Raw genomic sequence first — 23,972 nt, 5'->3', positions numbered from 1 at the left:
ATTACAATTTCACCATGCCAGCCACGCAATCAGAGACTACAGAAAATGTGAATTGAAATTCCACCACCGTCATGTAACTTAAAACATACCTTCGGATATGTCCTCACAATGGTTTTGCGAGTTTCGTCCATGAGCAAGATCCCTAACGCAAAGGTGAACGGGAGACCCCAGAACATCCCAGGGATAGGCCTCGTGTTAAACACCTGCTGGAAGCCAGCTCCGTAGAGGTTCACAATGCAGATCAACACCGTGCCAGACATGCCGAAAAGTACTAGCAGGTTGCGACGCGGGCCCCATAGAGGATTCGACTGCAGTATTGATACTCGGCGGTTGCGAACCGATAAAAGAGTCCCGTACTGTCCGATGGCCACCGTCACATAGCTGGCGAGTCTTAGAATCAGTGTTGCGAGGGGAAAGAAAAAAGAATGACGACGCACTAAATGCATTGACCAACATCGACGAACTGGGTTAGTTGATCGATGGTGTAACCTTGCCAGCCATCCTCCCATCGGCTGAAAGTCAAGATAACGTCATAGAAACCGAGGCCTTGCTGGCTCATGTACAAGAACCACATCGCCATCGCGCAGGGCCACAGCATCAGTCCATAGAACTAGGCAAGTATAAATGAACATGTTTGGGTCACCCAGGTCATGAAACGTACCAAATAGACATGGAAGAAAAGGCGCCAATCTGTAAGCCTATCAGTCCTGGCGTTGCGTGGCTTGCGCTGCATCAAGTCTACAACAGGAAGTGAGTACTAGAAAGTTCATCAGTGCGTAAGCACCCACCCCATTCCGGCTTCTCATACATCAGCGAGATGGACATAATAACATCGTTTGTGATGCAATAGCAGACTTGTTGATACGAGTTCATGGGAATCTGCATGCCTAGTAATACGTTCGCAAGGACCGCCATGAATTCTGAATAACTTCCAGCCTGCAACACCGTGAGTATCAAACCCGCTGAGATTATACTGCTTCCACAAATGCAACTCACAGGCATGAGGTACAACGTGACTTTCTTCAGGTTATCAAAAACTAGTCGACCCATCTCTATCGCGACGGGGATAGAAGCAAAGTCATTCTTCAACAAGATCAAGGCAGCTTGAGAGTGATGGTATGAGCGTCATCGAAAGAACCGTCAAGAAAATGCATACCAGCTTCCTTGGCCACATCACTGCCACTACCCATCGCAACACCAATGTCAGCAGCTTTTAGCGCTGGCGCATCGTTGACACCGTCTCCAGTGACTGCGACTGTATTGTCTCCACGAGCTTTTATTTCCTCTACAATTCGCATTTTCTGGTCGGGGGTAGTGCGCGCAAATACGATCTCTGTGTAGGTCCCAACGATAACATTCCAATCAGGCGTGGTGAGAGATGCGACGTCTTCCCCTGTGAGTACCAGGGAGCGGATATCATCGTCTTCGGATGGCTTGATAAGGTGATAATCTTTCGGCGAGACCTTCTCAGATGCAGCAGCTCGGACGTCCTGGATGGTGTCGACGACGTGCTGAGTAATGATACCAACCTAAAACGGGGTTAGTAGTGATCTTATAGGCGGCCGAAAATAAAGAAACTACCTGACGTGCAATAGCTAGAGCAGTAAGTTTAAAATCACCGGTGACCATAAAGACTCGAACTCCAGCTCGTCGAATGATGGAAATCGATGGCGATACATCCGGGCGAGGAGGATCGCAAATTCCAATGAGACCAACCAAGGTTAGATCGCACATCTCCGCGTACATCAGATCTTCCACGTCGTTCGGTGGAAGTCCATCCTTGATTTGTTCTATGGGTTTCCGACATCTATTACCTCGGCAGCGCTATCAGATGTCAGGTACTAAGTCAAAAGTGCTTACTCACAGCACGAGTACTCGTTGGCCCCGGCTTGACCAATCCTCTTGAAGTGTGGCGAACATCTGCCTTGCCCTGCTTGTTAACGTGACGACTGTCCCATCACCTTGTAGCGCACTGGTGCAGGAAGGGAATAGAACATCGGGAGCTCCTTGACGAACATCCATGTCGATTCTGCATTCTTCTCAGAAGTGTTGACCTTGGAGACCACGGAAAGCATCCATTTATTGCGAGAATTGAAAGGGATCTCAAACTTCTTCTGATACTCTTGCTGAAGAGTACTGGAATCCACGTCAAGCTCCGGTATTGAAAGGACCTCGGAGAAACGCAAAAGAGCAGTATCAGTCGGATCGCCCTTGATCGTGCGATCCTGCACAGGAAGGTGGTTAGTCGTTGCGTCAAATTTTGCGCCGTTGCAAAGCCTCGCGATCTGATGGAGCGCCTTGAACACAGAAAAAACGGCCGGGTTTGAGGCCTTCGCGACCCTCTCGTTGATTTCATCGACACCAAATACATCATCGAGGAAGGCAATATTCTCCACCATCTGCGGGTCCATCAGCAAGCTGGTAACAATAGTAGATGCATCAATTATCTTACCATCTTTCCCGCAGTCAGCGTGCCTGTCTTGTCAGAACATAACACAGACATGCACCCTAATGTCTCGATTGTCGCCAGATTCTTGACCAACACCTGACGTTTAGCCATCCGACGGGCGACAACGGTCAACGAGAGTGCCACGCAAATCGGGAGACCCTGCAAGATGTCAATTAAGAAAGGAATATAAGATGTCACTGCTAGCCACCTACTTGCGGAACGAAGGCAGTCAAGCAGCCGATTGAATTTACGATAGCAGAAGACGTGGTGTCATACCCAGGATACATCGTCCGTAACCAAACGCCATATAGAAGAAGCGACAAGCAGAAGAAAAAGAGCGCGAGACATGAAATGATTTTGGTGAAAAACCACACCTCTCTTTGGATAGTGGTAAGCTTGAACTTTGTTTCTCCAGACATCTTGACAAGGCGTCCCATGACAGTCCTATCTCCGGTGGCGAACACGACTCCATGGCAAGTCCCTTGTACGACAAAAGTGGAAGTCAGCGCGAGGTTACGAGTCTCTAGAGCATTGTCGGATGTTGCATCAAGAGCTCCTGGTATCATTTCGCTGCAATTAAACTTTAGCCAAACTCAAGCACGTAGGACAAGGAACAGACCTTTCACCCGTCAGGAGAGAGCGATCAAAGCGAAGATCGGATGATGCCTGCACGACACGCATGTCGGCCGGGACACGGTCACCAGCGCTGAGCACGGCAACATCACCAACGACAATGTCAGCAGCTGAGATGATTTGCTGGTTTCCGTCCCTAATGACCGCAGCTTCGTGTGCAATTAGGGATTTGATTGACTTCATGATTCTGTTCGCGTTCCAGTCGACTAAAGCATAAAATGCAGCAGAAATGATGATGACAAGGATCTGTAGTTGATGAGAAGGGTGAAAATGAGTATGAGAGTCGATAGTCACGAACCAACAGTACTGCAACACCGAGAACGAAAGGTAGAGGAGGCCCGAGTGGTTTATAGGACAGCTGAACTGTGTATTAGAAAGTCACAATGGCAGGTGAACAACGGCACTCACGATAGTCAAGATGAACGCGATCCACATGAGAAAATTGAAGCCACCAAAAACGTAATTAAGCGTTTTCTTCCAGTAGACGGTGGGTGGAGGACTGATGACATTCTTGCCATCACGCTCCCTGCGACGAACAGCGGCAAGCTCCAAACCGACTGTGGGATGACTGGAATACCGGGTGTATACTTCGTCAACACTGAGTAGATGAGCATCTATGCTTGCAATTGCGTCCGCTGGGTCTAGCGGGGATTTGGAAGTGGCCTTAGTATTCTCTTCGACGCGAACCGATAATGTACGATATCTGTTCACTGTTAGGTCAGCGATATACTGCGCGGAGTAGAGATGCGAATCACGAACGCGACTTGAATGCCATAACCTTTCCCAGACCCGGACTCAGCTGGCTCAGCAGAGGGTGTCGTGTCTACCATCGAACAAACCCAGGCTGCTTCAAGATCCGAGTCTTTGCCCGCTCTCCTATTTATCCGGCTCAAGGCAATGCATCGAGTGCCATCGACTGTGCCTTGCCAAACCCAAGATTTACCCAGAGGTATTTTTGCGATTCATGCGGCGGACAGATGCGGGTATTGTTAGTGATCAGTGATCTAACGTTGAAGGATCAAAGTGAAGCAGACCCAAGTTATTTTCAGGTCAGGTTTTTTTTCACCGCATGAACGTGGTTGATGGATTGCATGATCCTTGTACTTGGTGGCACGTGGAGCACCATATCTAGAGTTGAAACTGATGCTCGCAATCCTTATTTGGTATAGTCTCCGACGAGCCGTATTTATAACTAGGTCGTAACTGAGAACAGAGTACTTACAACAAGCGAGGAGGTCTAGGGCGGTCGAAGCAAGGAAGTCCGACAATAGTACTAGCGTCAAACCATACACAAGACATTAATTAATACAGAGGGCATCCAAGGTTCGGATAGTGGTAGCAGCCCATACTGTCATCGTCAAGGGACTATCCATAAATACTGATCCGGGTATCAGAGAGAATCATGGAAGTCCGACTAGGTGCTTGCCGGAAGAAGCCATTGATGACGACCTTGTCCTGTATTAGTAATTGATTTGGTAGTAAGTACCCCTCCCCACGGCGAGAACTCACTGTTTCGCATCAAATCAGAACATCAACACTAGTCGAACAGACCTGCATCGAATATTCGTACTATACCTATTCTTCTCATCTCATACACTTCTTCGAGGGACAGCTCGTAGATCGCCGCTGCCAGGCACCAGCATGCGCAAGCTGCCGCCCGGTTCTTGAACGTTGGACGCTCGGAAGGAACCGGTACGTCCAGCTGAGTTTATCCTGTTTCCATTCTCTATAATCACCTTCAGTTCCCGCTGCGCAAAGTAAGCACTTTGACTCAACATGAAGAATTCAAATTCACAGCTTTACGTTGTTTTCAGTCCCCGTGCAAGTACTGGGCGCTTAGCGCTTATCATGATTTGTTCCTACTGGTACTACCGTGAGCTTGCCTGCTTGCCATCACTATCGCAGATCGCGTCCGCATCTATCTCTAGATCTGTTATGCCGTTGTCCCGAACTATGCGGTCTTTGTCACAATCGTGGGCTGTCTGCCTTGTGTCCCCACTGCGAACTGCCAGTGCATGCTCGTCCTTCACCATCGCGAGCTGCACTCGTGGTACCCCATCACATTGTGGCTGCGGGCTCATTTTCCACTATACTGTAAGAACGGAGTGTTTAATTCCGCGGAATCAGCCTGTGTTGACACCATGTGCGCGCTCTTGGCAATCAAGCGCCTTTGATGCTGTGTATGTACATCTAACGTGCTCTGAAACAATTTCGCACACTTTAGCTACGGTCTCAGGGTGATCAATTGATCGAGCGCCCGGACAATTTTCTCTTGAGAATTTTTAAACATCAATATTGTTGTAGCATTATGATCTTATCACAGTACTGTTGGTACGTCGAGAAGAAGTGATTCTGGAAAATGGACACAGGTCTGTTCAGAGGGCGGAACCATATCACGACATTCGGACATTATTTTCGACCACGAATGAAGAAAGAAACGGTAAATGTAATCTACTCTTTGTTGCTGATGTAAAGAAATCTGAGAGGATGATAAACGACAGATTGCTTGTAAAAGATAGTAGGAGCAAGACGACCCATGCAATGGGAATTAGATAAGAGCTAAGGGTTCCTAGTCCAAACCAAAAATACCAGAAAGAAAAGAGCATGAGTATGGTGCCGAATATGATTCGATAAGAAAGCGGCCTAGGTCAAAGCCGAGTAGTACTGAGCCCGTGGCAATCCTCCATTCATCGAAGATATCGATGCTGGTCTGGTCTAGCAATTTGGAAAGATCCCCTGGGTACCTAGTGAGACCAGCATTTAATATGTGGGAGTCTTGAGTTACATCGACGAGGGGCTCACCAGGATAATACCAAAACGTTATAGCCAAAATCATGTAGGCGCCTAGAGAGCGCCTTGAGTGCGAAACGCACCCAAAAATGCTACAGAAACTTACACATGAGAATCATTCCTTCCAACCAATTTGACTTGCCGTCCTGCACGACGTAATTGACAGTAAGAACTATTTTCCCCTTCCAATTAGCACGTTCTCCCGCATCAATCTATCCACGCACCAGAGAGAAACATGACAATGGATTCCAGCGGGTCAAAGAGAAGTGTCAATGGCTTGTTCATAATCCAACCAAGCGTCACGATGAATCTGAAACCATCTGAGTGAATACTATGTAAAAACGGACAAAGGCGCAACGCACGGAATCACAAAGAGCGCAATTTGCTGAAAACGGTGAGTCACCATAGAAGCCATGTCTGTAGGGGCGAACTCACAATACTCGAACCCACAGCAACACCCAAGCTCAAAGTCAGTTTATCCTTGACGGATACCGTAACTTCAATGACGTGATCCGCTGCGTGACCCACGATCGGAAGCAAAATAATACCAACGAACTCCTTGTTGATCGACCCAGATGAAGTCAAGCCATCAATCGAGTCAACGAGAAACACTGCAGTAACAGCAGTCAACTAAAGCCAAAAAAAAAATTGAGAACTTTGCATGACTATTACGACAAGCACGTACCACAGTTACAACAGCCAAAAGCCAGAAGCACACAGCGAGGTTCATCAATGGTTGAATCTCAGTCTCCACTGATGCTACGGAATAAGTCCCAGGTTCCACGTCAGGGTTGGGATCTGTGGGGTGGGACGACGTTGCGGCTGCCTCTCTGTCATGTGTCGAACTCGGGGAAGGCACGTTTTCGCCGTCCGTGACCCTACGTCTCCTGTGCAATCGAAATGGATTCTGGCCTGCGTACCCCTTGGTTGGTTGCATATCTTCGTTGACATCATCGTAGAGGGCTTTGTGCGAACATAACTGGAAAATCAGATATGAGGCGTAGACTGGATGATTGGAATGGGTTTAGTCCACTGCTAAGAAAAACATTTTGTTGACCTACTGAAAAGGAGAATGATTGCGACCTACACGAAGAACGTAAGACCAAACATACTACGAACAATAATCTACGCACGCCATGACTAGTCTTCAATATGTTGTAATCGGTCGACAATTCGTCATATTCTGGTTGACCCTGAAGAGCCATGTGAAAAGCCCCAGGTAATAGAACAGCAATCACGCTAATGGTCAGCAATGACGAATTAAGTTGCACAGCACCTAAGCCATGGACGCGAGCATTAACAGTCTGTACCAACTTGGAACAAGCAACTGCGTACTTTGACCAAATCCCTGTTCCGAGAAGCGGAGACCACCGGCAAAGAAACACATGCCCAGTACCAGCACTACAGTACACATTAATTGACTTCGTCACAGTAAGCCTAAACACTGACAGAGATTGCTCAGGATAGAGCCCACCACTATAGGAAAATAACACGTGTCAGATAAAGGGGAGCTAAAAATAGAGCAAAGCTGGGACACATACAGGACGACTGAACGATTGTAAGCTGACACTTCGCGAGCGCGATGATCTTAAATGGGTCAATCGGTCATCGCACAAGCTGCTGCAGGCGAGTACGACGTACTGATACGATGAGTTCGACGCTGTGCGTGAAAGGAAGCAAGGTAAGGAAGTGATCAACTCAGCAAGATATTACTGACGCATTTCCCTATAAGCCATCAAATTTCAGCGAGATAACAGACTGAGATATGAACCACTGACTAATGTAGCGTTGAGAAATCCAGCTAGAGTTTGACCGACTCGTAATGACAATTCGTCAGTCGCGAAGGCGAGAAGCTACGAGCACATCAATCCTGAACAATAACGGAAAATGAATCCATGTTACCTTCGTTAGCGGTATGATAGCCAGAAATGTAACTGGAGCGATGTGTAAGGTAGGTTGCAGTGAAAGTCAAAGCGTGTACTTACAAACAAATGTAGGAGTGTGCTGATCGGGAAGAGCAAAGTTCGTAGCCCACTTTCAGACATCATGCGTTAGATGGTCCAAGCTAAGACAGAAAGAAACATACAGATATCGGGATAAAGACCAACAAGGCATTCAGCCCTAGAGGACAATATCAACACAGTGCATTGGTTGCAAGTAAGTCATCTCACATGAAGCAAAAACGATCGCTTGAATGCTTCTCCACACGGTAGGCGGTTTGGCTATCCGTTTTTCTGGCTGCATCATTAAAGTTGCAGCTCTTCTCAACTCGGCCAGCCAATTGAGTGACTCCATCTCTTGGGGTTTGCTGCCTGAAACACTCATGCGTGGTCGATTGGCGGATGCGGATGATCTTGAAAGTAAGGCAGAATGATGTGAGGACATCTCCCTTGTTCGCGTGACTTTCGCGCATTTTGCTAAATGCCATGTGTAGTGCGCCACTGCTTCGAGTGTGAACAGCCAGGGCGTGTTAGAACCACGTGCAAAATTCAAACTTGGCAGTCAAGCTCGAGGCCTGAGGTGTCCAGCATCGTTTCTGCACGGAGATGCCAAATTCCCCATTCGGCTGGGAAACGGAAGGGTCCCTTGGTGATTCCTAGTGTTCCTCTTGCCCTCGCTAACAGGCTCTTATCCTAGGAGACGGGTGCCTGCAGTAGTAAGAACGTTGGTCGGCTCAAGCCAGTCACTACTACTAGGCGACAGGCGAATCCCAGATATAGGACTATACCTTACGTAAGCCTGTAAGCTGTCGATGATATTTCCAATTTCCCTCACCTTCAAGTTAGTCCTTGCAACAAATTGCTGATCATGATCAGCCCGTTTTCTCCTTATTCGTCAAACATTAGTTATTGAAACTCATACCGCATTGTCATCTGTAGGTTAATTGTGTCCACCCCTCCTCCCCTCCAAGGGGCTCTCTCTTCAACTCATTGCACTATGTAGTTTGTTATGTGTCGCTTTATTCCCATCATCGTTCTGGGAGACATTGCTGAACTAAACATGGCACTCCTTACTGTAGTCAACCTTCTTCCCAAATTGCATGCAGCCCAGGGTCTTTCCAGCTGCAAAGATGGGCTCAGCCGATGTGTCCACAGTAGCCCTAAAAATTTCGAGTAACAGGTAAACTTATAGTTATATTACCATCACTCTTTATATACATACAAATACTGTACAAGCATCTATACCTTGTCTAAAAGTGACTCGTAGGTCCGGGAACATCGAACTGTGTCAACTCTCCACCTCAGTTCGACTCGCAACAGACTATTATACTAGTCATTACACTAGTTATCACACCCGAATCACTGGCCGGTCACTACATATCGCACATCACCACGCCACGTAGATAAAACTAACTTGCAAAACTGTGAAATAAGCGGCAACCAGCTCTAAAATATTTACAGACCAAGCAACACCAAAGGTTTACCAGGCCATTTTAGCAACGATCGACTTGAACATTCCATCAGTATCAAGAAACGAAAAAGGTCAGCACGCTTACCTTCGGATAAGTCCTCACGATCAACTTGCGAGTTTCGTCCACACAGAGAATTCCCAAGGCAAAGGCGAACGGAGGGCCCCAGAACATCCCAGGTATAGGGGTAGTGTTGAAGACTTTGTGTAAGCCTGGTCCGTACAGATTGATTACCGCAATCAAGGCAGTCGCGACCATGCCAATCGGAACTGCATAATTCTTGCGAGGTCCCCATAGAGGGTTGGACTGGAGCAACGAAACCCTCCGGTTTCGGATGGCAAGAAGGTTTCCGTATTGCATGAAGACCATCGTCACGTAGCTTATGAGGGTAATAAATATAAGCCTTGGGAGTAGTAAGTGTTATCACTCACTAAATGCACTGCCCGACGTAAACAAAATGATTGAGTTGATCCAATGTGTAGCCGTGATAGCCTTCGGCCCAGTTGTTATAGGCTAAGAAGACATCGTGGAATCCGAGGCCTTGCTGACGCATGTATACAAACCACATGCTCATCGCGCACGGCCAGGACATAAGCCCAAGGAACTAGTAATAGATAACTTGTGAACTCAAAGCATCACTTGGTGCGGAACAACTTACCAAGTAGATCTGGAAGAACAATTTCCAATCTGTAAGACGGTCGGTTCTAGCATTACGAGGTTTCCGCAGCATGAGATCTGTCGTGCAATGAGAAATGGGAAGAACTGCAAAGAACGAAAAGTTTACCTGCTTCAGCTTTCTCGTACATCAAAGAGATTGACATGACCACGTCGTTTGTGATGGAGAAACAAACTTGTAGATAGGAGCTCAAAGGAATCTGCATTCCAAAAACGACGTTCGAGACTACGGCCATGAACTCCGTGTAACTTCCGACCTTGAGTTGGGTAAGCAAGTGTCTTATTTTTGATGATGCATTGGCTTACAGGCATGAGGTAAAGCGACACTTTCTTGAGGTTATCGAATACCAGACGACCCATCTCGATGGCCACTGGGATAGACGCGAAGTCGTTGTTCAATAAGATCAATGCAGCTGAGGGGATTGAGGGTTAAGCGTCATCTTAGACAAGACGTCACGATCTTACCAGCTTCTTTCGCAACATCGCTACCGCTCCCCATCGCGACACCAATGTCAGCGGCCTTGAGAGCGGGTGCATCGTTGACACCGTCACCAGTGACAGCCACAGTATTGTCGCCGCGGGCCTTGATTTCCTCGACGATCTTCATCTTTTGATCAGGCGTAGTGCGGGCAAACGCAATTTCAGTGTATTGCCCGACGATTATGTTCCAGTCAATGGGAGTAAGAGTGCTGACGTCCTCGCCTGTGAGTACCAATGCACGGATAGGGTCTTCTTCTGAAGGTTTAATAGTACGTAGTGGTACATCGGCGAAGTGCTTCTCGGACGCTGCGGCCTTGACATCATCGATGGTATCTACGATGTGCTGTGTGATGATGCCGACCTATAACCACGTTAATCCCAAGTACCACGAGGCAGTCGCTCGATCCAACTCACCTGGCGGGCGATTGCAACAGCAGTGAGCTTGAAGTCTCCGGTCACCATGAAAACCCTGACACCAGCACGACGGATAACAGCCACACTTGCGGGCACGTCAGGACGGGGCGGATCGCGGATACCGACCAGTCCGACCAAAGTGAGATTGCATATTTCCGAGTACATCAGTTCCTCCATGTCATTTGGAGAAAGGTTCGGTTTCAAGGCGTCCAATGGCTTACGACACCTGAACGAGTATCAGTAAATTACCCCCACATAAACATACAAAAACGTACAAGGCAAGCACTCTCTGCCCTTCACTCGACCAATTGCTTTGGAGATCGCCCATGTGTTGCCTTGCCGCTTCGTCGAACGGGACAACCGTGCCATCGGATTTCATCACCGAGGTGCAGGATTTTACCAGCATGTCTGGAGCGCCTTTGACGAGCATCCATGCTGTTGAATTTCTTTCAGCAACATCCCCTTCGGTCGTTCTAGTCTCCTGAACGACGCTAAGCATCCATTTATTTTTCGAATTGAAAGGAATTTCGAAGAGCTTTCTCCAGGATGACAGCAGCGCTGACGTATCAATGTACAAAGCTGGGATAGACAGAGCCTCTGAAAAGCGAAGCAAGGCGGTGTCAGTGGGATCTCCTTTGACGGTTCGCTCCTGGATAGGCTTGTCAGCAGTCGTAGAGTCGAACTTTGCACCGTTACACAGCCGTGCAGTATGGTGCAAAGCGCTCAAGCCAGCGAAGAACCGAGGATCTGGTGCTTCGCCAATCTTCTCGTCAATTTCACTAATCAAAAGATGACGATCCAAAAAGGCAAGTGATTCGACCGCCTAGAAGACGTTAGTCAAGGAAACCGTATCACGTATATGCACGTAAAACGAACCATCTTGCCGGCAGTCAGAGTACCAGTTTTGTCTGAACACAAGACGGACATGCATCCAAGGGTTTCAATCGTTGCGAGATTCTTGACAAGAACGTGCCGTTTCGACATGCGACGGGCAATGATAGTTAACGAAAGGGCAACGCAAACGGGTAGACCCTTTGAGGAAAGGATATAATGTTAGGGAAGCTATTAAGAATAACAAGTTAGATCGTTTACCTGAGGCACAAATGCCGTAAGACAACCAATCGAGTTCATGATCGCGACGCTGATGCTTGCATCATATCCAGGATAGGTCGTCCTCAACCACACGCCGTAGAGCAATAAAGATAGACCAAACATCGTAAAAGCGATTGAGGAAATGACCTTGGTGAAAAACCAGACCTCTTTTTGGATTGTTGTAAGCTTGAATTTTGTCTCGCCAGACAATTTAACAAGGCGTCCCATGACGGTCCTGTCACCAGTGGCGAACACGATACCATTACAGGTACCCTGTGTGACGAAGGTCGAGGTCAGTGCAAGATTGCGTGTCTCCAGGGCGTTATCAGATGTAGCTTCGAGAGACCCCGGGATCATGTCACTGGTAAAGTATGAGGCAAGCTTTTAAATTATTAGAATGTGATCACCTTTCTCCAGTTAGTAGCGAACGGTCAAAGCGCAAGTCAGATGAAGCCGCGACGATCCTCAGGTCTGCAGGAACTCGATCACCAGTGCTGAGAACCACGATATCTCCGACGACGATGTCGGTTGCAAGAATAAGCTGTTGCTTGCCATCACGAATTACGGCAGCTTCGTGCGCAATCAGAGACTTGATGGATTTCATGATTCGGCTAGCATTCCAGTCCACCCAGGCAGTAGAACGTTGCTGAGATGATGATGACGAGCATCTGAGGGGGCTAAATGAAGTGAAACAAGAGATGTACGGAAACGCACGAGTAGAACTGCAACCCCGAGATTGACAGCGGCAGGGTCAGGCTCTCCCAGAGGCTTGTACGAGAGCTGAGCGAGAGTGTGAAGCACTGAGTAAAATAAAAGTAATGAACGCGTACTATTGTGACGATGAAAGCGATCCACATGAGGAAATTGAAGCCTCCGAAGATGTAGTTAAGGATCTTCTTCCAGTGTTGGGTTGGGGGCGGGCTGATGACATTCCTACCATCCTTGGACCTTCGTTGAACTGCTGCCTGCTCGAGGCCAACTGTAGGATGGCAAGAGTAGCGAGTGTAGACCTCATTTGTTGCAAGGAGATGGACGTCGATACTGGCTATAGCATCTGCCGGATCTGCGGACTGCTTAGCCTTTGAGGGGAGGTCCTTCTCTTCCACGCGAATGGAAAGGGTGCGATAGCTATATGGGGGGTGAACGAATGATGGCAAACACGTTCTAGGCTACTGCGCACCTGATCTGAATTCCATAGCCTGGGGCTCTCTCTTGTTCAGACGACTTTCGAGGAGAGTCTTTCATGGTATAGAAGTTACCTCCACGACTGAGACTGAGCAGGAGTAGATTTGACGCACTGGGTCTTTTTATCTGAGCGCTCTTGTGGATGTAAATTATTGATTTGAGTTTATTTTCAATTTTTTTTGCTGTGCACGCAGCATAAGTTGCGGGATTTATGCCATTCCCTATAGATATCGCTACTAATATTATCACATAGCTCTAACTTGGCACGTTCTTGATCCAATATACTTTCGTGTGCTTTGGCAATTGTCGTAATGGTTAATGATGGCCAAACTATTCGGGAAGTCACAAACTTCTGATCTGGAAGCACTGTTCCTGGACCTGTCTAGGCCCTAGGCGTTCTGCAGAATCACGGAGAGCCGGTAGCTTTTCTCGAGGACGGTTAGCACAACGCCGCTGGACCGAACGCTGAATCTCCCGCTAAGTAAGGATCCGTCATTCAAGGAAAATTTGAACGATAATAGCTCGGATCAGGAATATTTGGCATGGCAATTCGCAGGTAGAAAGGTTCGCCAGACGAAGCCAGCAGAGTCCAAGAACAAGAAATCACGATTTAAATTAAAATCGTCAGCCCCTGGTTATGTCACTACTAGCTAGGCCTGGCACCATGGAGCGTACGACAACCCCAAGTGCCGCGGTGAATCTCAGGTTCCAGTCGGACAACATCTGTGGCAGTGCTATGTTGACGTTTAAATCATCGATGCTCGGACCATCCATTATCGGATTATTTTTACGCGACGTCACGCGCGTCTCAGATTCATCATGCACATGTATAGTCCTCAGTGCAATGGCACAACTTGCTCATAAATCCCAAGACTGACGAGACTTGGGAACATTACCCACTGTCATACATAGACAACTTACCAGACCATCTCGAGCATGCACTCCCCCCCGTTCGTAAACCTTCAAAACTCAGGTGAACATCGAATCATGCCTCTCATGTGCCATCACATGAATCATACTGATACAAAATATACTCGCTTACCCCGCAGGTTAACCCACACCCACGATGCTCTAACCCGGGTGAGTATTTGGGTAGACATCTGAAAAATTTAGTATCCGCGGATTTGATGCGGGTATTACCCGGGTCGACCTATACTCATACCTACCGGTAGCTGCAATGATCCCAACGCAAGCTGAGATGATGGCTGATGACGGCCCGAATAAAGTCTGGGGTGACAAGCAACATCATTGGAAAAACTAGTCAAAAAAGGGAGCCTTGCGTGAACATGCTGCAGCCTGTGGCACGGAAATCCCACTGGCTTGGCCGGAATCGCTGATAGACCGAGTGATACGAGCCTGAGATGCGGTCTGATGCGGCATCAAATGACGAAGGTCAGGCACAAGTGTCAAATGACCTACAGATGGGACCCTTGCGTCCACCGTAACCGACGTGTGTCTGTGGCATAAATTACGCACGTACGAGACCTGCTGTCCACGAAAGCAGTAGATCAGCCTACATAACAAATTCCCTATCGCCCTTTCTAAAGGCCATGACATGACAACTTAGAAAGTTGTCATGTATTTTGGCGACACCCGGCGATTTCATGATTTTGACACGATGAGAAACCCGGCTGAGCGAACAAGAGAGACATCAAAAGTCAGTAAACACTGATGGCGTACTTTGTATTATGTAAGCAAGTTTGGTTGTCAAGGCAGCAGAGCCGTGGCACTGTTGGGAGTCAGCTCCCGTCAGTACTCAGCTCCCTGAATCCTGGACCTGATCCCTGCAAGACATGTGTGCCGTGCTACAGTTCCAGTACAACCTATATGGGCCTACGCCGAAGTATTCCAGTACTGGAAATCATCAAAAGGGTCTGTGAAATGTGCTTCAGAAGTTCAGGCTTGGCTTGCTGGCGCCCCTTAGTGACCAGATATGAACTGCAATGTTTCCACAGCGTTATTTTTTCCACAGGTGGACTGAAGAATGCCAACAAAGAATCTGTCGATCAGGGTGACCTTCTGTCCAACGAGACGGTCCAGAGTCGAAAACAAACGCCTCGATTTTCAAACCTAGTCACTACCCCCCCCCCCCCCCCAATACCCCCCCAATTCTTTCGTACTTCGAGCCACGTACATCTGTTCGTCGTCATTACGGGCTGGTGTTCATTTATGACATATTAATGAAATCAAATCCACCTTGGTGGTATATTCGCCGCCAAGTGACGTGTGAGTGGAACCCGTGAAATGTTGGCTAATTCTTTCAGAATGAACCATGTTGCCAATTCTTGATCAGCATCAATACACGCTCTTCTCGAATGCTAAACATCCAAAGCCCCTGGCGGAGAATCTTCGATGAGTGTTACTTTTGGGGCAAGTGGTGAGTCTCTCATTTGTTCACACCGGTTGACTCAAATATGTATGGTACCCTCCGGGAGAGGCAGTTGCATCGTGATATGTCATCCCTATAAAAAGCTTTCAAGTTAAAGTTTTTCTTTTTGAAGAGAAGATAACATTGCCTCGACAACAGTTGAACCTTATCTTCCCTTCACTCCACCGTCATAGCTGAATCACACGACGAACATTCCCACTGAAGAAATAGATGCAAAGTGGAGAATCTGAAAGATCTTGACGGTGCGTTCAACCGGACTGTTCATAGTAACCTGACGTCTTTGCCGTCAGATGATATGCACGATGAAGGCGGATGTTGACTTCTTCCCGCGATTTTCAAGGCGACCATTCGTTGCATGTAATAGTGCTTTCTTTTGGACTTCGAAGACCATGCCTAAATTCTGGACTTCTTTTGCGAAGCTCCCAAAGATGAACTTTAGGGCGTCAACTGAAGGTTGAAGATGCCTTGATAGGATTGCGATAGGATGCTTCGGAGCGATGTCCAGAACGTTGACTCACTCGACGAGTGATACACTCCTTCGTACACACGATGATCCGATCGTTGACGCAAATGGGCTTTCACATCTCGAGAATTCAAGTTGAGTTGAGTTGTGTGTAGTGGGCTTTGTGCTTGTTATGATTCAGATGGAGTGCCAGCACAAAACATATGATTGTATAATCTATGTATAGTTTCTTCCTACTACACGCCACACGAGGGATATGTGGGGCCGCCGGCTGTGATATCCCACATTTTTTCACATCTGGTTGTGTAATATGGGGAATGCGCTCACGGGCACACCTCAGTGAGTAACCCTCTTCCAGCATGTTCTAAGCATGTCCTGACGACATTGAATACACTCCGCAGCTGCGTTGACAGATTCATCGCGATCAGGGAAAACTTCCCCCGGGGCCCCCAATTTGCAGTAATTTCTGGTTCCCGACATCTTGAGGATAGGGATATGTATTATGTTGAGCAAATCAGGCATCCCAGGAGCCCCAAACCTCTACCTCCTGCAGGGCTTCACAACATTGTCCGGACCTCGTTCACCTCATGTCTCTTGCACTTACATAATTACACCTCCACATCCGACGTCATCCAGGACATCGACCTGATCACACTCTAAAAACAATCTTCAGGCTCCTCTCGTTTAGTTGTTTTGAACCTTTGCCCTAGCGATGTTCCATGGTCATACAAGCTGATGATGAACCATCGCTTTCCGAGGATGGAATCGACGGCATCACTGCCATGTCGGTGAGAGACCCTAAGCCTGCGCAGATTTCACTCAATTGAACAGGGCGCCATTTATCAAAACAAAAGGCTACGTCACTAGACCTGAAATAAGTATACCCCGCGTCCTCCGATGATCAGTGATTCTCTAAATATATTTTCCAAGGGGTCCAGTCATTTCGCTTGCGTTCAACATGACGTCAAAGGGATAGAGAAAGAGCGCTCGACATTCAAAGCTGCGGACCACACTTCGTTCGCGAGGTACAGATGAATAAACTTATGCGTTAAACACTCACGCGGCAATTGAGCGGTGACCGGTGGTAACGTGGCGTGTTACCGACCAAAGTGTTTTATGCCGTGTATGTCGCCCTCTGTAAGCTCATTCATTTCATCATAGCTGCCGAACCCTGTGCAGCGAACAAACGGAGGTACGTTTTCCGGATTTGTTTCGTCCGAACACTGCGTTGACGCAGGGCTCTCTTATCAGCAACTATCTTGATCCATTCCCGGGCTCAATCTTCGGTGCTCAGCATTCCTCGAATTTCTACGAATTTCTACATAGACCTCGAGAAAGTTGCACCCGACATTGGCCCGAACTCTACCGCGATATATGCGACTGACTCATCTCAACATGGAAGTGCTACCTATTACGCTCGACAAGCGATTATCTGAAACAGGCGGCCACCATTCTTCTTCTACGCCGCAATGGAGCATTCATTCCGCTATTCACTCGGCAATCGAAGCAGCAGCAGCAGCCTCATGTTTCACCACGCCGCACATCCCGTTTGTTCTAGATCTACTGTGACAGAGTTCCAAATTCACCTTGGAACATCAGATCCGATCGGTCATATCAAATTTTTAGTCATTTGACTACAAAAGACACTAGTATTGCACGTTCAGTCCGTACCCCGATAGATATCCACCATACCGTCAACACGAGGCTCACAGCATATATACTCGGAGCGCCCGATATCCGGAACTTCATCCTCTACCTAGCCACCTCACATTCCATCGTTTACTATGTTGGAAGCATTCAAGATTAAGGAGTTCAACCTGGAACCCATCTACGAGACTTGGGAGAACCCTCCCAGATTCTTGGGCGAGTCAAAGAAGGATATGCCCGTCGATGACTTTCTGCAACAGATTAAAGCTGGTTGCGCCGAGCGGAAGGTGCCAGAGGAGTACTGGCACAAAGTCGCTCAACACTACATGGGAGAAAAGGCGAAAGCCCGACTCCAGGAACTCAAAAGCGTCATGGCGAAAGTAAATGGGGGCAAGTATCGCTGGAGCTGGAAGAAGTTCGCGATTGCGATGCGTAACATGGGATGTACGTGAACGTTTTCATTGCCCCGCGTTCATTGACTCACGCCATTACAGGGGAGATCGAAGCCAACATCACAGAAACCGTTCAGATCCACTCTAGACCGTCAGGCATGTTGTGGCTCACGAGAAGGAAATCCTTGAAAGACAAGGATGGGTCACACAAGGAGGTGACCTCTTCTGAAATCGTAGAACTTCCGCCGCCCCTGCCGTCTCCCAAGCAGGGACGGCCAAACCCGATAAAGATGCTTTCCGATTCAGCCCTCGCTGCTTCGGCTGTAATCAGGACTCGCAAGATGCCAACCCGTGCGAATTCCATGGCTTCTGCGATGACCTCCACCACGGTTTCATCTAACCATACCGTAACCTCCAACCACGCGTTAGCCTCCAACCATGCGTTGACCTCCGACAATGCGGTAACTGCCTTATCTTCCCCATCAGCTGACGGCAGTAAGTGATATGCGCTAGTCCATCTAAGTCTACAGCTGAAACTCGTTGATCTAGCTGTCACCGCTATATCAAACGCACCAACATGGCTCCTTAATGCATGCAACGCCCTCAATTTTTTGAGTGCGGAGCACCCACGAGCCATGACGACTCTGAGTGCTGTTCTCATCACTGCAGGGACCCTCCCTGCAATCCCTGCGATCGCCGGAGGGACCGTCCTCGCTTCTGGCGTCGCTCAAGCAGTGGGCGCCATAGCTGTGGGCGTCGGAAATCTACTCAAGGCTCAGCAAGAAGGCCAAGTACAAGCAAATGGCCCGCACCCACCACCTCCAGCACGATCATCTACCTTCTAATCCCGATAGGCGGCGATTCAGTAAGGTTTTTCGTACTTATGGGCTCCGCAGCATTCAAGCTCGCTGGACGAGCTCGTGGACAATATGAAAATAAATTGCAATATTATCTATACCCTTGCATCACCTCGCATACATACACTGGATTCTACTGATTTCAAAATTCTGGGAAGTCGATAGCTATATCTGTGCGCCTTACGTGCCGACGCATCATGTACACAGGACAATGTAATAGCTAGATGAAGGGGAAGCAATCGATATTGCTCAATTTTGTTGACTACTGCGATAGAACATCCGTGGCGAAGTACTGTAAGAACATCACAATCTTAAGGTTGATGATCGGTGAATTACTCTCCGACGACATTAATATTAAACTTGGGTTAAATGTAGCACGCTATATATGTCCCACAAACATCGAGTTCCTCCACCAATAAGCAAACCCTTTGTGCGAACAGAACTACAAATCAGATAGACATCTCGAAATGGTCTAACTCTATGCGAGCCCAAAACAAATGGCTGAGTGACCCACAATGCAACAAATGAGGTCAGATGAAAGGTAGGGTCACTCTTTCGTGTAGCCCTAAGTCACCGCTCTAGCACATAGTTTCCAATTAGGTGCATATCGCGCAGGACAGATGACACTCTATTTCGTCAGTGATTATGGGCGCAGTACTGGAGGTTTTCGTAGCCATCTGCCTTCAAGATCCGGAACATCGCCAACATGCTGACCACCAACGGACAGGCCGCCGTCGACATATATGTGGTCCAACGGGATTCCTGCATCTCTACATATTGTAAGGAAGTCCTTGGGTATAGGAGCTCCGATCGTAAGTCGGAAGTGTTTTTGGGGCCCTGTCTTTCTGTACCTCTGAGCATATGCGCATGAGAGACTTCATCAAATATCGACTGTTATCCGCGGACTTACTGAGAGTGTCAACTGCGCCGCGTGCAAGAATATCCTCTTCTCGGGCAGTCGAGTGATCTTAGCAATCTTCTCGGAGATGCTACTCCTCGCATACAAGTTGTCACCAAGTATAGGCGCTATAACCCCCATGAACACTTCGAAGATGTGGGATAAGTGATGACGCACTGTGTAAGGAATGTGCCAGGTGAATGCGAAGTTGATGTTTCAGCCCTGTGTGCAGAGTTAGCCTTAGCAGCGACAACGGTGCTACAGGCTACGGTGTATTTTTAATACATCAGCAGTAGACGGCAGTTGATGACACGCACAGAGGATGCAATAAGCTCCCAATCAGTAGCAGCGAACTTTGCAGCACAGCTCTCGCCTATAGACACGCGCCCATCACTGAATTCTAGGGCGTCCCGAATCTCTCCACTGCGTGTTGGGAAGGACTTCTCTCCTCCACGCACAAGAGCCAAATATGTCTTCCCCACTACCCGCGACTGAAATTGTTGTGAAAATTGACGAGCAGCTGGGGAGTTACGCGCCAACAGTAGTGTTCCGGTGGTAGCCTGACAGCTAGGTTAGCCAGTGCTCATCGAACAACGTGAAAGGGAACATGCCTTATCAAGGCGGTGGACAGGATACGGCAGGTTCTCCAAGGCAAAAGTATCTTTTACGTCTGCCAAGCGAGACAAATACCTCGCGTCATGGACGTCAAACAAGAGACGCAAGTACGCACCACGAAGTAGGTCATTGAATTTGTCAACATCTCGAAGTTTCTGAATGTTATACCAGAGGTTGTGACAATCTCCTTTGCTTTCCAAGAATGAATTCACGTACGTTTTCGGAGGAAGCTTCGACGGAGCCTTGGCAGATAAGTCCTGCAGGTTTGTTCAAAACGATGATACTGCGATCGGCATAGACGACATTTCTTGCCCAGTATGATATCCCCGTGCGAGCAGGTCTTAGGGCTTGCAACATTCAATATATCTCGTGCTTATGACGAGCGTGCAAGCCGTTGGCAAAAACACTCTTGCATTGGTTATTTGATGTTGTTTGTGGCCCCGACTCAATATTTTCTTACGTCATGACTGCTCGAATGATTCAAGTTGACTTGTGTTGGTTGCATGAGTACTAGTAAGTACCGCTGATAATCGACACATTGGCAGCGGTTGCAAACATGAGTTTTCAAGAGCAACCAACGTCCGCGGTAGAGACTTCTCGAAATTTGCCGCGAATAGTTTTGATGCCGCGGAGGCTTGCACTATGATCATATTGGTGAGTACGTCGCATTTCGTATCAGGCTCTGCTATAACTGGGAAAAACCCGATTACCAGGTGATGCAGAAGTATCCTACATGCATTGACATCCACATACTTTGGCGTGGAGACCGAATTAGACTCGGACTCACCTTTTCCATATCCGAGCTTTGTCCGAGCTCAAACTGTTTTGGATCCCGTTAAAAGATCCTAGCCCGAGATTGAACCCCATTCTACAAAAATGTCAGTATAGCATTGGGCCGTTCTGCAGACCTGGCTTCCAACGTCACACTCCAAGTCTCTGCCAATGAGCCACTAGAGACTTTAGTTCAATCAAGCCTAAGAGGGTGTCAGGGATACTGGAACAGCATTTACGTAAGGACATGGATTCAGGGTCCGATTAACTGATAGGTTCAATGTTATCACAGCTCCACACCATGCACATCAGGTGAAGTCTTCTCAGACTCAGGTTCAGGGACTGAGTCGGACCGCCCGTGCGTGGTAGCCGGACGCTCAAAGTACATTCTGCCCTGGGGCCTGATTGACAGTGTTATTCAGCCGCTAGTTTGAAACTCTCGTTGATGCTTTGAAGAAATCCGCCTCATGCGGACATAGTATTGGCATACATCGTGCTACCGGCTGGGGTAGCACTTTATAACCGTCGACCCCGTATCGATGCGAGCCTTCTGGAAGCTCCGAAACAATGTTCCCCGTAAGGTTCGCTATTCAATATCCAGCGCTTAGCACTAACGTAGCATCAGTGATGTTGTGAAGTAGAAAAGCATCAGGGGCAGAAGACCGGAACTTCGAATCAGCGAACCAATTCACAGCAGATGGCTGCAGATCTATTCCAGGTTCCTGAAGAGCCGCAATGTACAATTGCTACTACATAGTAGGCAAGTGACTTGGTGACCTTTGCCACTGTAATATGTCTACTTTTCATATCACTCAGACAGCTGATGATGATAACCGCCTAGAAGACACAAACGTTGCCAGGGAATGGAGAAGCGCCTCTATCACTGTGGGGCATCCATTCATTGATCGAGCGATTCTCGGCCGACCTGAGACAAAGAGTACCAGTCGTTGCACCGCGGCCGTTGATAGTTAATTAAGTCTAACTGTGACGAGATGAACGTTAAGCTTGCGCTTCGAAATAGCACGTTGTGGCTATCACAGTAAGGTCCGTCCACCAATCAATTGTGTCGATACTGTACCAAATGACACATCGGCTGATCATCCACTTTTCGTGGAGGTGGTTGTGGCAGGAATTCTGGACCCTCGAATTGACAGGTGAGCGAATAGATACGATCGCGAACTCGGTTAGGCAGAGAAAAAGCATTTCGGAAGAACTGATCTACTATCAATAATTAACTTCTCCAAATCACAATGAGCTCAGAGTTTTCCTGAGGAAGTTGCACTCCACCCATCTCTCTCAATTCAGGTCTCATGCGACTCCTCATCGTCAGTCCACTAAGTTACTGACGACATATGAAGAGAATCAATTGATCATCCTTGGGATGCGTCTGCTTTTTTGCATCTTTCTGATGAATTCTGACGCGTCAACGAGAATGACATGTGGGACGCAACGTGTTCGTGGTGTGCGAGTGGAAACAGCTACTTACCCACCTTTCAGGTCTGAGTTGACGTCACTGGAGCTCTGGTGGACTTCGTTCCAGACGTCTCACTCTCCTCAATATACCCATTTATCATTCTCACCTGGTTGGGATAGCTACGCAATCCACCACGAAGTGTATTGGATGGCTCATCAGTCACACTTTGTCTTGTAGTGGTATCCGTTGCGCTGTACCAAGTTGTTGAAAATCATTTTAGTTACTGTTTGCGACTCCTCTGCGTCATCGATAGGCTTCATGCACGACAAGAGCATTTGATGTATTGTGCCAGTTAGGTCATTTATACCATGAAGTTCTGGCCGAGGGAGGATGTTATACGTATGCTGCGCTGGCCCGGGCAAGTCGTAGATATGTCTTTTCTTTGGGAAGAGAACAGCTGTTGATGGGGAGCGGTTCAATTGATGGTTTCTGGTTAGGATGACCGCATAGTCGCGTGAATACAATGTGATAGCCAAGGCTTGAGAATAATGAACACGGAACTTGGACATGGCCGATGCACGGGAGGGCATCTAATACTCTTACTAAGCCTGTTGATCACACGACCGGCCGGCATCGATACCTAGTACCGGCCGCAAAGCACGGTGCATCTTCCACACCGTTGGGACGACGTCTGCTTGCCATATGGTTCACTGACAATATATGGTAATCAAGTAAAAGGTGAATAGCATAATCTCATGGTGACCTTGGAGCGGCTCCACTCACGTGCATCTCGCATGGTGCCACGGCACAACTTGAAACTTCAACATGACTTTGATTTCTCGAGGACATCCAGGAAATGGACACTCTGGGGCCAAAATCTGCGGCGGACTCTGGGGCCAAACTCTGGGGCATCTGTTTGTTTCAATCGGAGTTTCAACATCATGCGCCTGAGAATCACAGCCACCCCGCCGCAGTGAAGACATGATGAGGCGGGTACAGGCGTGCAGGAAGAGGGGCGGGAGGGCGGGCGAGAAACACAGGAAGGGCGGACTGGGCAGATAAAAGAGATGGGTATCAGGCATGGCATTGTCATAAGGTAGACTTGGGGCGGAGCATAAATGCAGTATTCCAACAACAGCTGCATACTGGCAGGCAGCGGCGAGCAGGCGGGCAGGCGGGAGACGTTGATCAGCAATGAGCGGGCTGGGCTTTGTCATCAAACAGTGTTTAAACTCAGCTGTACTCTGCCGGACTTGCCGGTGGGCCCCAGAGTCTGCCCCAGATTTTGGCCCCAGAGTGTCCAAATCCCTGACATTCTGGATTTCTCGCCCAATTTCTCTGACCCTCTCTTGCTCTTACGCTGGCACCGATGTACTCCATCGCAACCTCGCCATCGGCT

At 48.1% G+C, this 23,972-nt stretch overlaps 5 protein-coding genes across 5 annotated transcripts; 1 reads left to right on the top strand and 4 right to left on the bottom strand.

The window, feature by feature from the left end:
* Nucleotides 1-9: 9 nt before the first annotated feature.
* F5891DRAFT_1195114 (uncharacterized protein) lies at nucleotides 10-3,912 on the bottom strand (the record flags this gene model as incomplete). The annotated part of the gene is made up of 16 exons (XM_041368064.1): nucleotides 10-36; nucleotides 90-381; nucleotides 438-610; nucleotides 662-738; nucleotides 789-936; nucleotides 997-1,103; nucleotides 1,157-1,529; nucleotides 1,582-1,824; nucleotides 1,865-1,930; nucleotides 1,974-2,399; nucleotides 2,453-2,608; nucleotides 2,662-3,019; nucleotides 3,069-3,328; nucleotides 3,381-3,440; nucleotides 3,491-3,785; nucleotides 3,842-3,912. The coding sequence occupies 16 exons, from the start codon at nucleotides 3,910-3,912 to the stop codon at nucleotides 10-12; spliced, it is 3,132 nt and encodes a 1,043-aa protein (XP_041220125.1).
* A 1,739-nt stretch (nucleotides 3,913-5,651) lies between these two features.
* Nucleotides 5,652-8,676, bottom strand: F5891DRAFT_1281556 (calcium proton exchanger; the record flags this gene model as incomplete). The annotated part of the gene is made up of 19 exons (XM_041370481.1): nucleotides 8,648-8,676; nucleotides 8,044-8,594; nucleotides 7,959-7,993; nucleotides 7,858-7,906; nucleotides 7,775-7,806; nucleotides 7,651-7,725; nucleotides 7,590-7,597; nucleotides 7,514-7,532; nucleotides 7,414-7,459; nucleotides 7,322-7,348; nucleotides 7,208-7,273; nucleotides 7,006-7,148; nucleotides 6,934-6,955; nucleotides 6,558-6,877; nucleotides 6,308-6,502; nucleotides 6,235-6,257; nucleotides 6,097-6,182; nucleotides 5,979-6,044; nucleotides 5,652-5,926 (listed from the first exon to the last, which is right to left on the bottom strand). Exons 2-19 carry the CDS (start codon nucleotides 8,255-8,257, stop codon nucleotides 5,652-5,654), a joined length of 1,701 nt encoding a protein of 566 aa, XP_041220124.1. The 5' UTR covers nucleotides 8,258-8,594; nucleotides 8,648-8,676.
* A 310-nt stretch (nucleotides 8,677-8,986) lies between these two features.
* F5891DRAFT_1062158 (uncharacterized protein) lies at nucleotides 8,987-13,373 on the bottom strand. Its single transcript, XM_041362948.1, has 15 exons — nucleotides 13,123-13,373; nucleotides 12,773-13,070; nucleotides 12,657-12,722; nucleotides 12,350-12,588; nucleotides 11,943-12,303; nucleotides 11,727-11,882; nucleotides 11,126-11,673; nucleotides 10,851-11,076; nucleotides 10,422-10,797; nucleotides 10,263-10,369; nucleotides 10,066-10,213; nucleotides 9,940-10,016; nucleotides 9,713-9,885; nucleotides 9,369-9,660; nucleotides 8,987-9,319 (listed from the first exon to the last, which is right to left on the bottom strand). The coding sequence occupies exons 1-15, from the start codon at nucleotides 13,185-13,187 to the stop codon at nucleotides 9,293-9,295; spliced, it is 3,159 nt and encodes a 1,052-aa protein (XP_041220123.1). The 5' UTR covers nucleotides 13,188-13,373; the 3' UTR covers nucleotides 8,987-9,292.
* Nucleotides 13,374-17,607: 4,234 nt separating this feature from the next.
* Nucleotides 17,608-19,187, top strand: F5891DRAFT_714404 (uncharacterized protein). The gene is made up of 3 exons (XM_041372926.1): nucleotides 17,608-18,070; nucleotides 18,121-18,513; nucleotides 18,568-19,187. The coding sequence occupies exons 1-3, from the start codon at nucleotides 17,764-17,766 to the stop codon at nucleotides 18,861-18,863; spliced, it is 996 nt and encodes a 331-aa protein (XP_041220122.1). The 5' UTR covers nucleotides 17,608-17,763; the 3' UTR covers nucleotides 18,864-19,187.
* F5891DRAFT_1062141 (pseudouridine synthase) lies at nucleotides 19,160-20,785 on the bottom strand. The gene is made up of 7 exons (XM_041362947.1): nucleotides 20,605-20,785; nucleotides 20,504-20,543; nucleotides 20,385-20,443; nucleotides 20,091-20,333; nucleotides 19,951-20,038; nucleotides 19,786-19,901; nucleotides 19,160-19,728 (listed from the first exon to the last, which is right to left on the bottom strand). Exons 1-7 carry the CDS (start codon nucleotides 20,743-20,745, stop codon nucleotides 19,519-19,521), a joined length of 897 nt encoding a protein of 298 aa, XP_041220121.1. The 5' UTR covers nucleotides 20,746-20,785; the 3' UTR covers nucleotides 19,160-19,518.
* Between the last annotated feature and the right edge of the window lie 3,187 nt (nucleotides 20,786-23,972).

The sequence above is a fragment of the Suillus fuscotomentosus genome (assembly GCF_016647785.1).
Source record: "Suillus fuscotomentosus strain FC203 chromosome Unknown F5891scaffold_78, whole genome shotgun sequence".
In the NCBI taxonomy this organism is placed as follows: Eukaryota; Fungi; Basidiomycota; class Agaricomycetes; order Boletales; family Suillaceae; genus Suillus; species Suillus fuscotomentosus.
This window is presented reverse-complemented; position numbering and strand designations above follow the sequence as displayed.

Bases quoted from the DNA above. Each gene is read 5' to 3' on its own strand.
- F5891DRAFT_714404 (XM_041372926.1), top strand. From the start codon at position 17,764: ATGTTGGAAGCATTCAAGATTAAGGAGTTCAACCTGGAACCCATCTAC. The intron at 18,071-18,120 runs GTACGTGAACGT...ACGCCATTACAG, and splicing joins TGCGATGCGTAACATGGGAT to GGGAGATCGAAGCCAACATC. The intron at 18,514-18,567 runs GTAAGTGATATG...TCGTTGATCTAG, and splicing joins TTCCCCATCAGCTGACGGCA to CTGTCACCGCTATATCAAAC.
- F5891DRAFT_1062158 (XM_041362948.1), bottom strand. From the start codon at position 13,187: ATGAAAGACTCTCCTCGAAAGTCGTCTGAACAAGAGAGAGCCCCAGGC. The intron at 10,798-10,850 runs GTGAGTTGGATC...ACGTGGTTATAG, and splicing joins CTGTTGCAATCGCCCGCCAG to GTCGGCATCATCACACAGCA. The intron at 10,370-10,421 runs GTAAGATCGTGA...CAATCCCCTCAG, and splicing joins CGATGTTGCGAAAGAAGCTG to CTGCATTGATCTTATTGAAC.
- F5891DRAFT_1062141 (XM_041362947.1), bottom strand. From the start codon at position 20,745: ATGTTGCAAGCCCTAAGACCTGCTCGCACGGGGATATCATACTGGGCA. The intron at 20,334-20,384 runs GCATGTTCCCTT...CCTAGCTGTCAG, and splicing joins CTGTCCACCGCCTTGATAAG to GCTACCACCGGAACACTACT. The intron at 19,902-19,950 runs GTGCGTCATCAC...TGGGGGTTATAG, and splicing joins CCTGGCACATTCCTTACACA to CGCCTATACTTGGTGACAAC.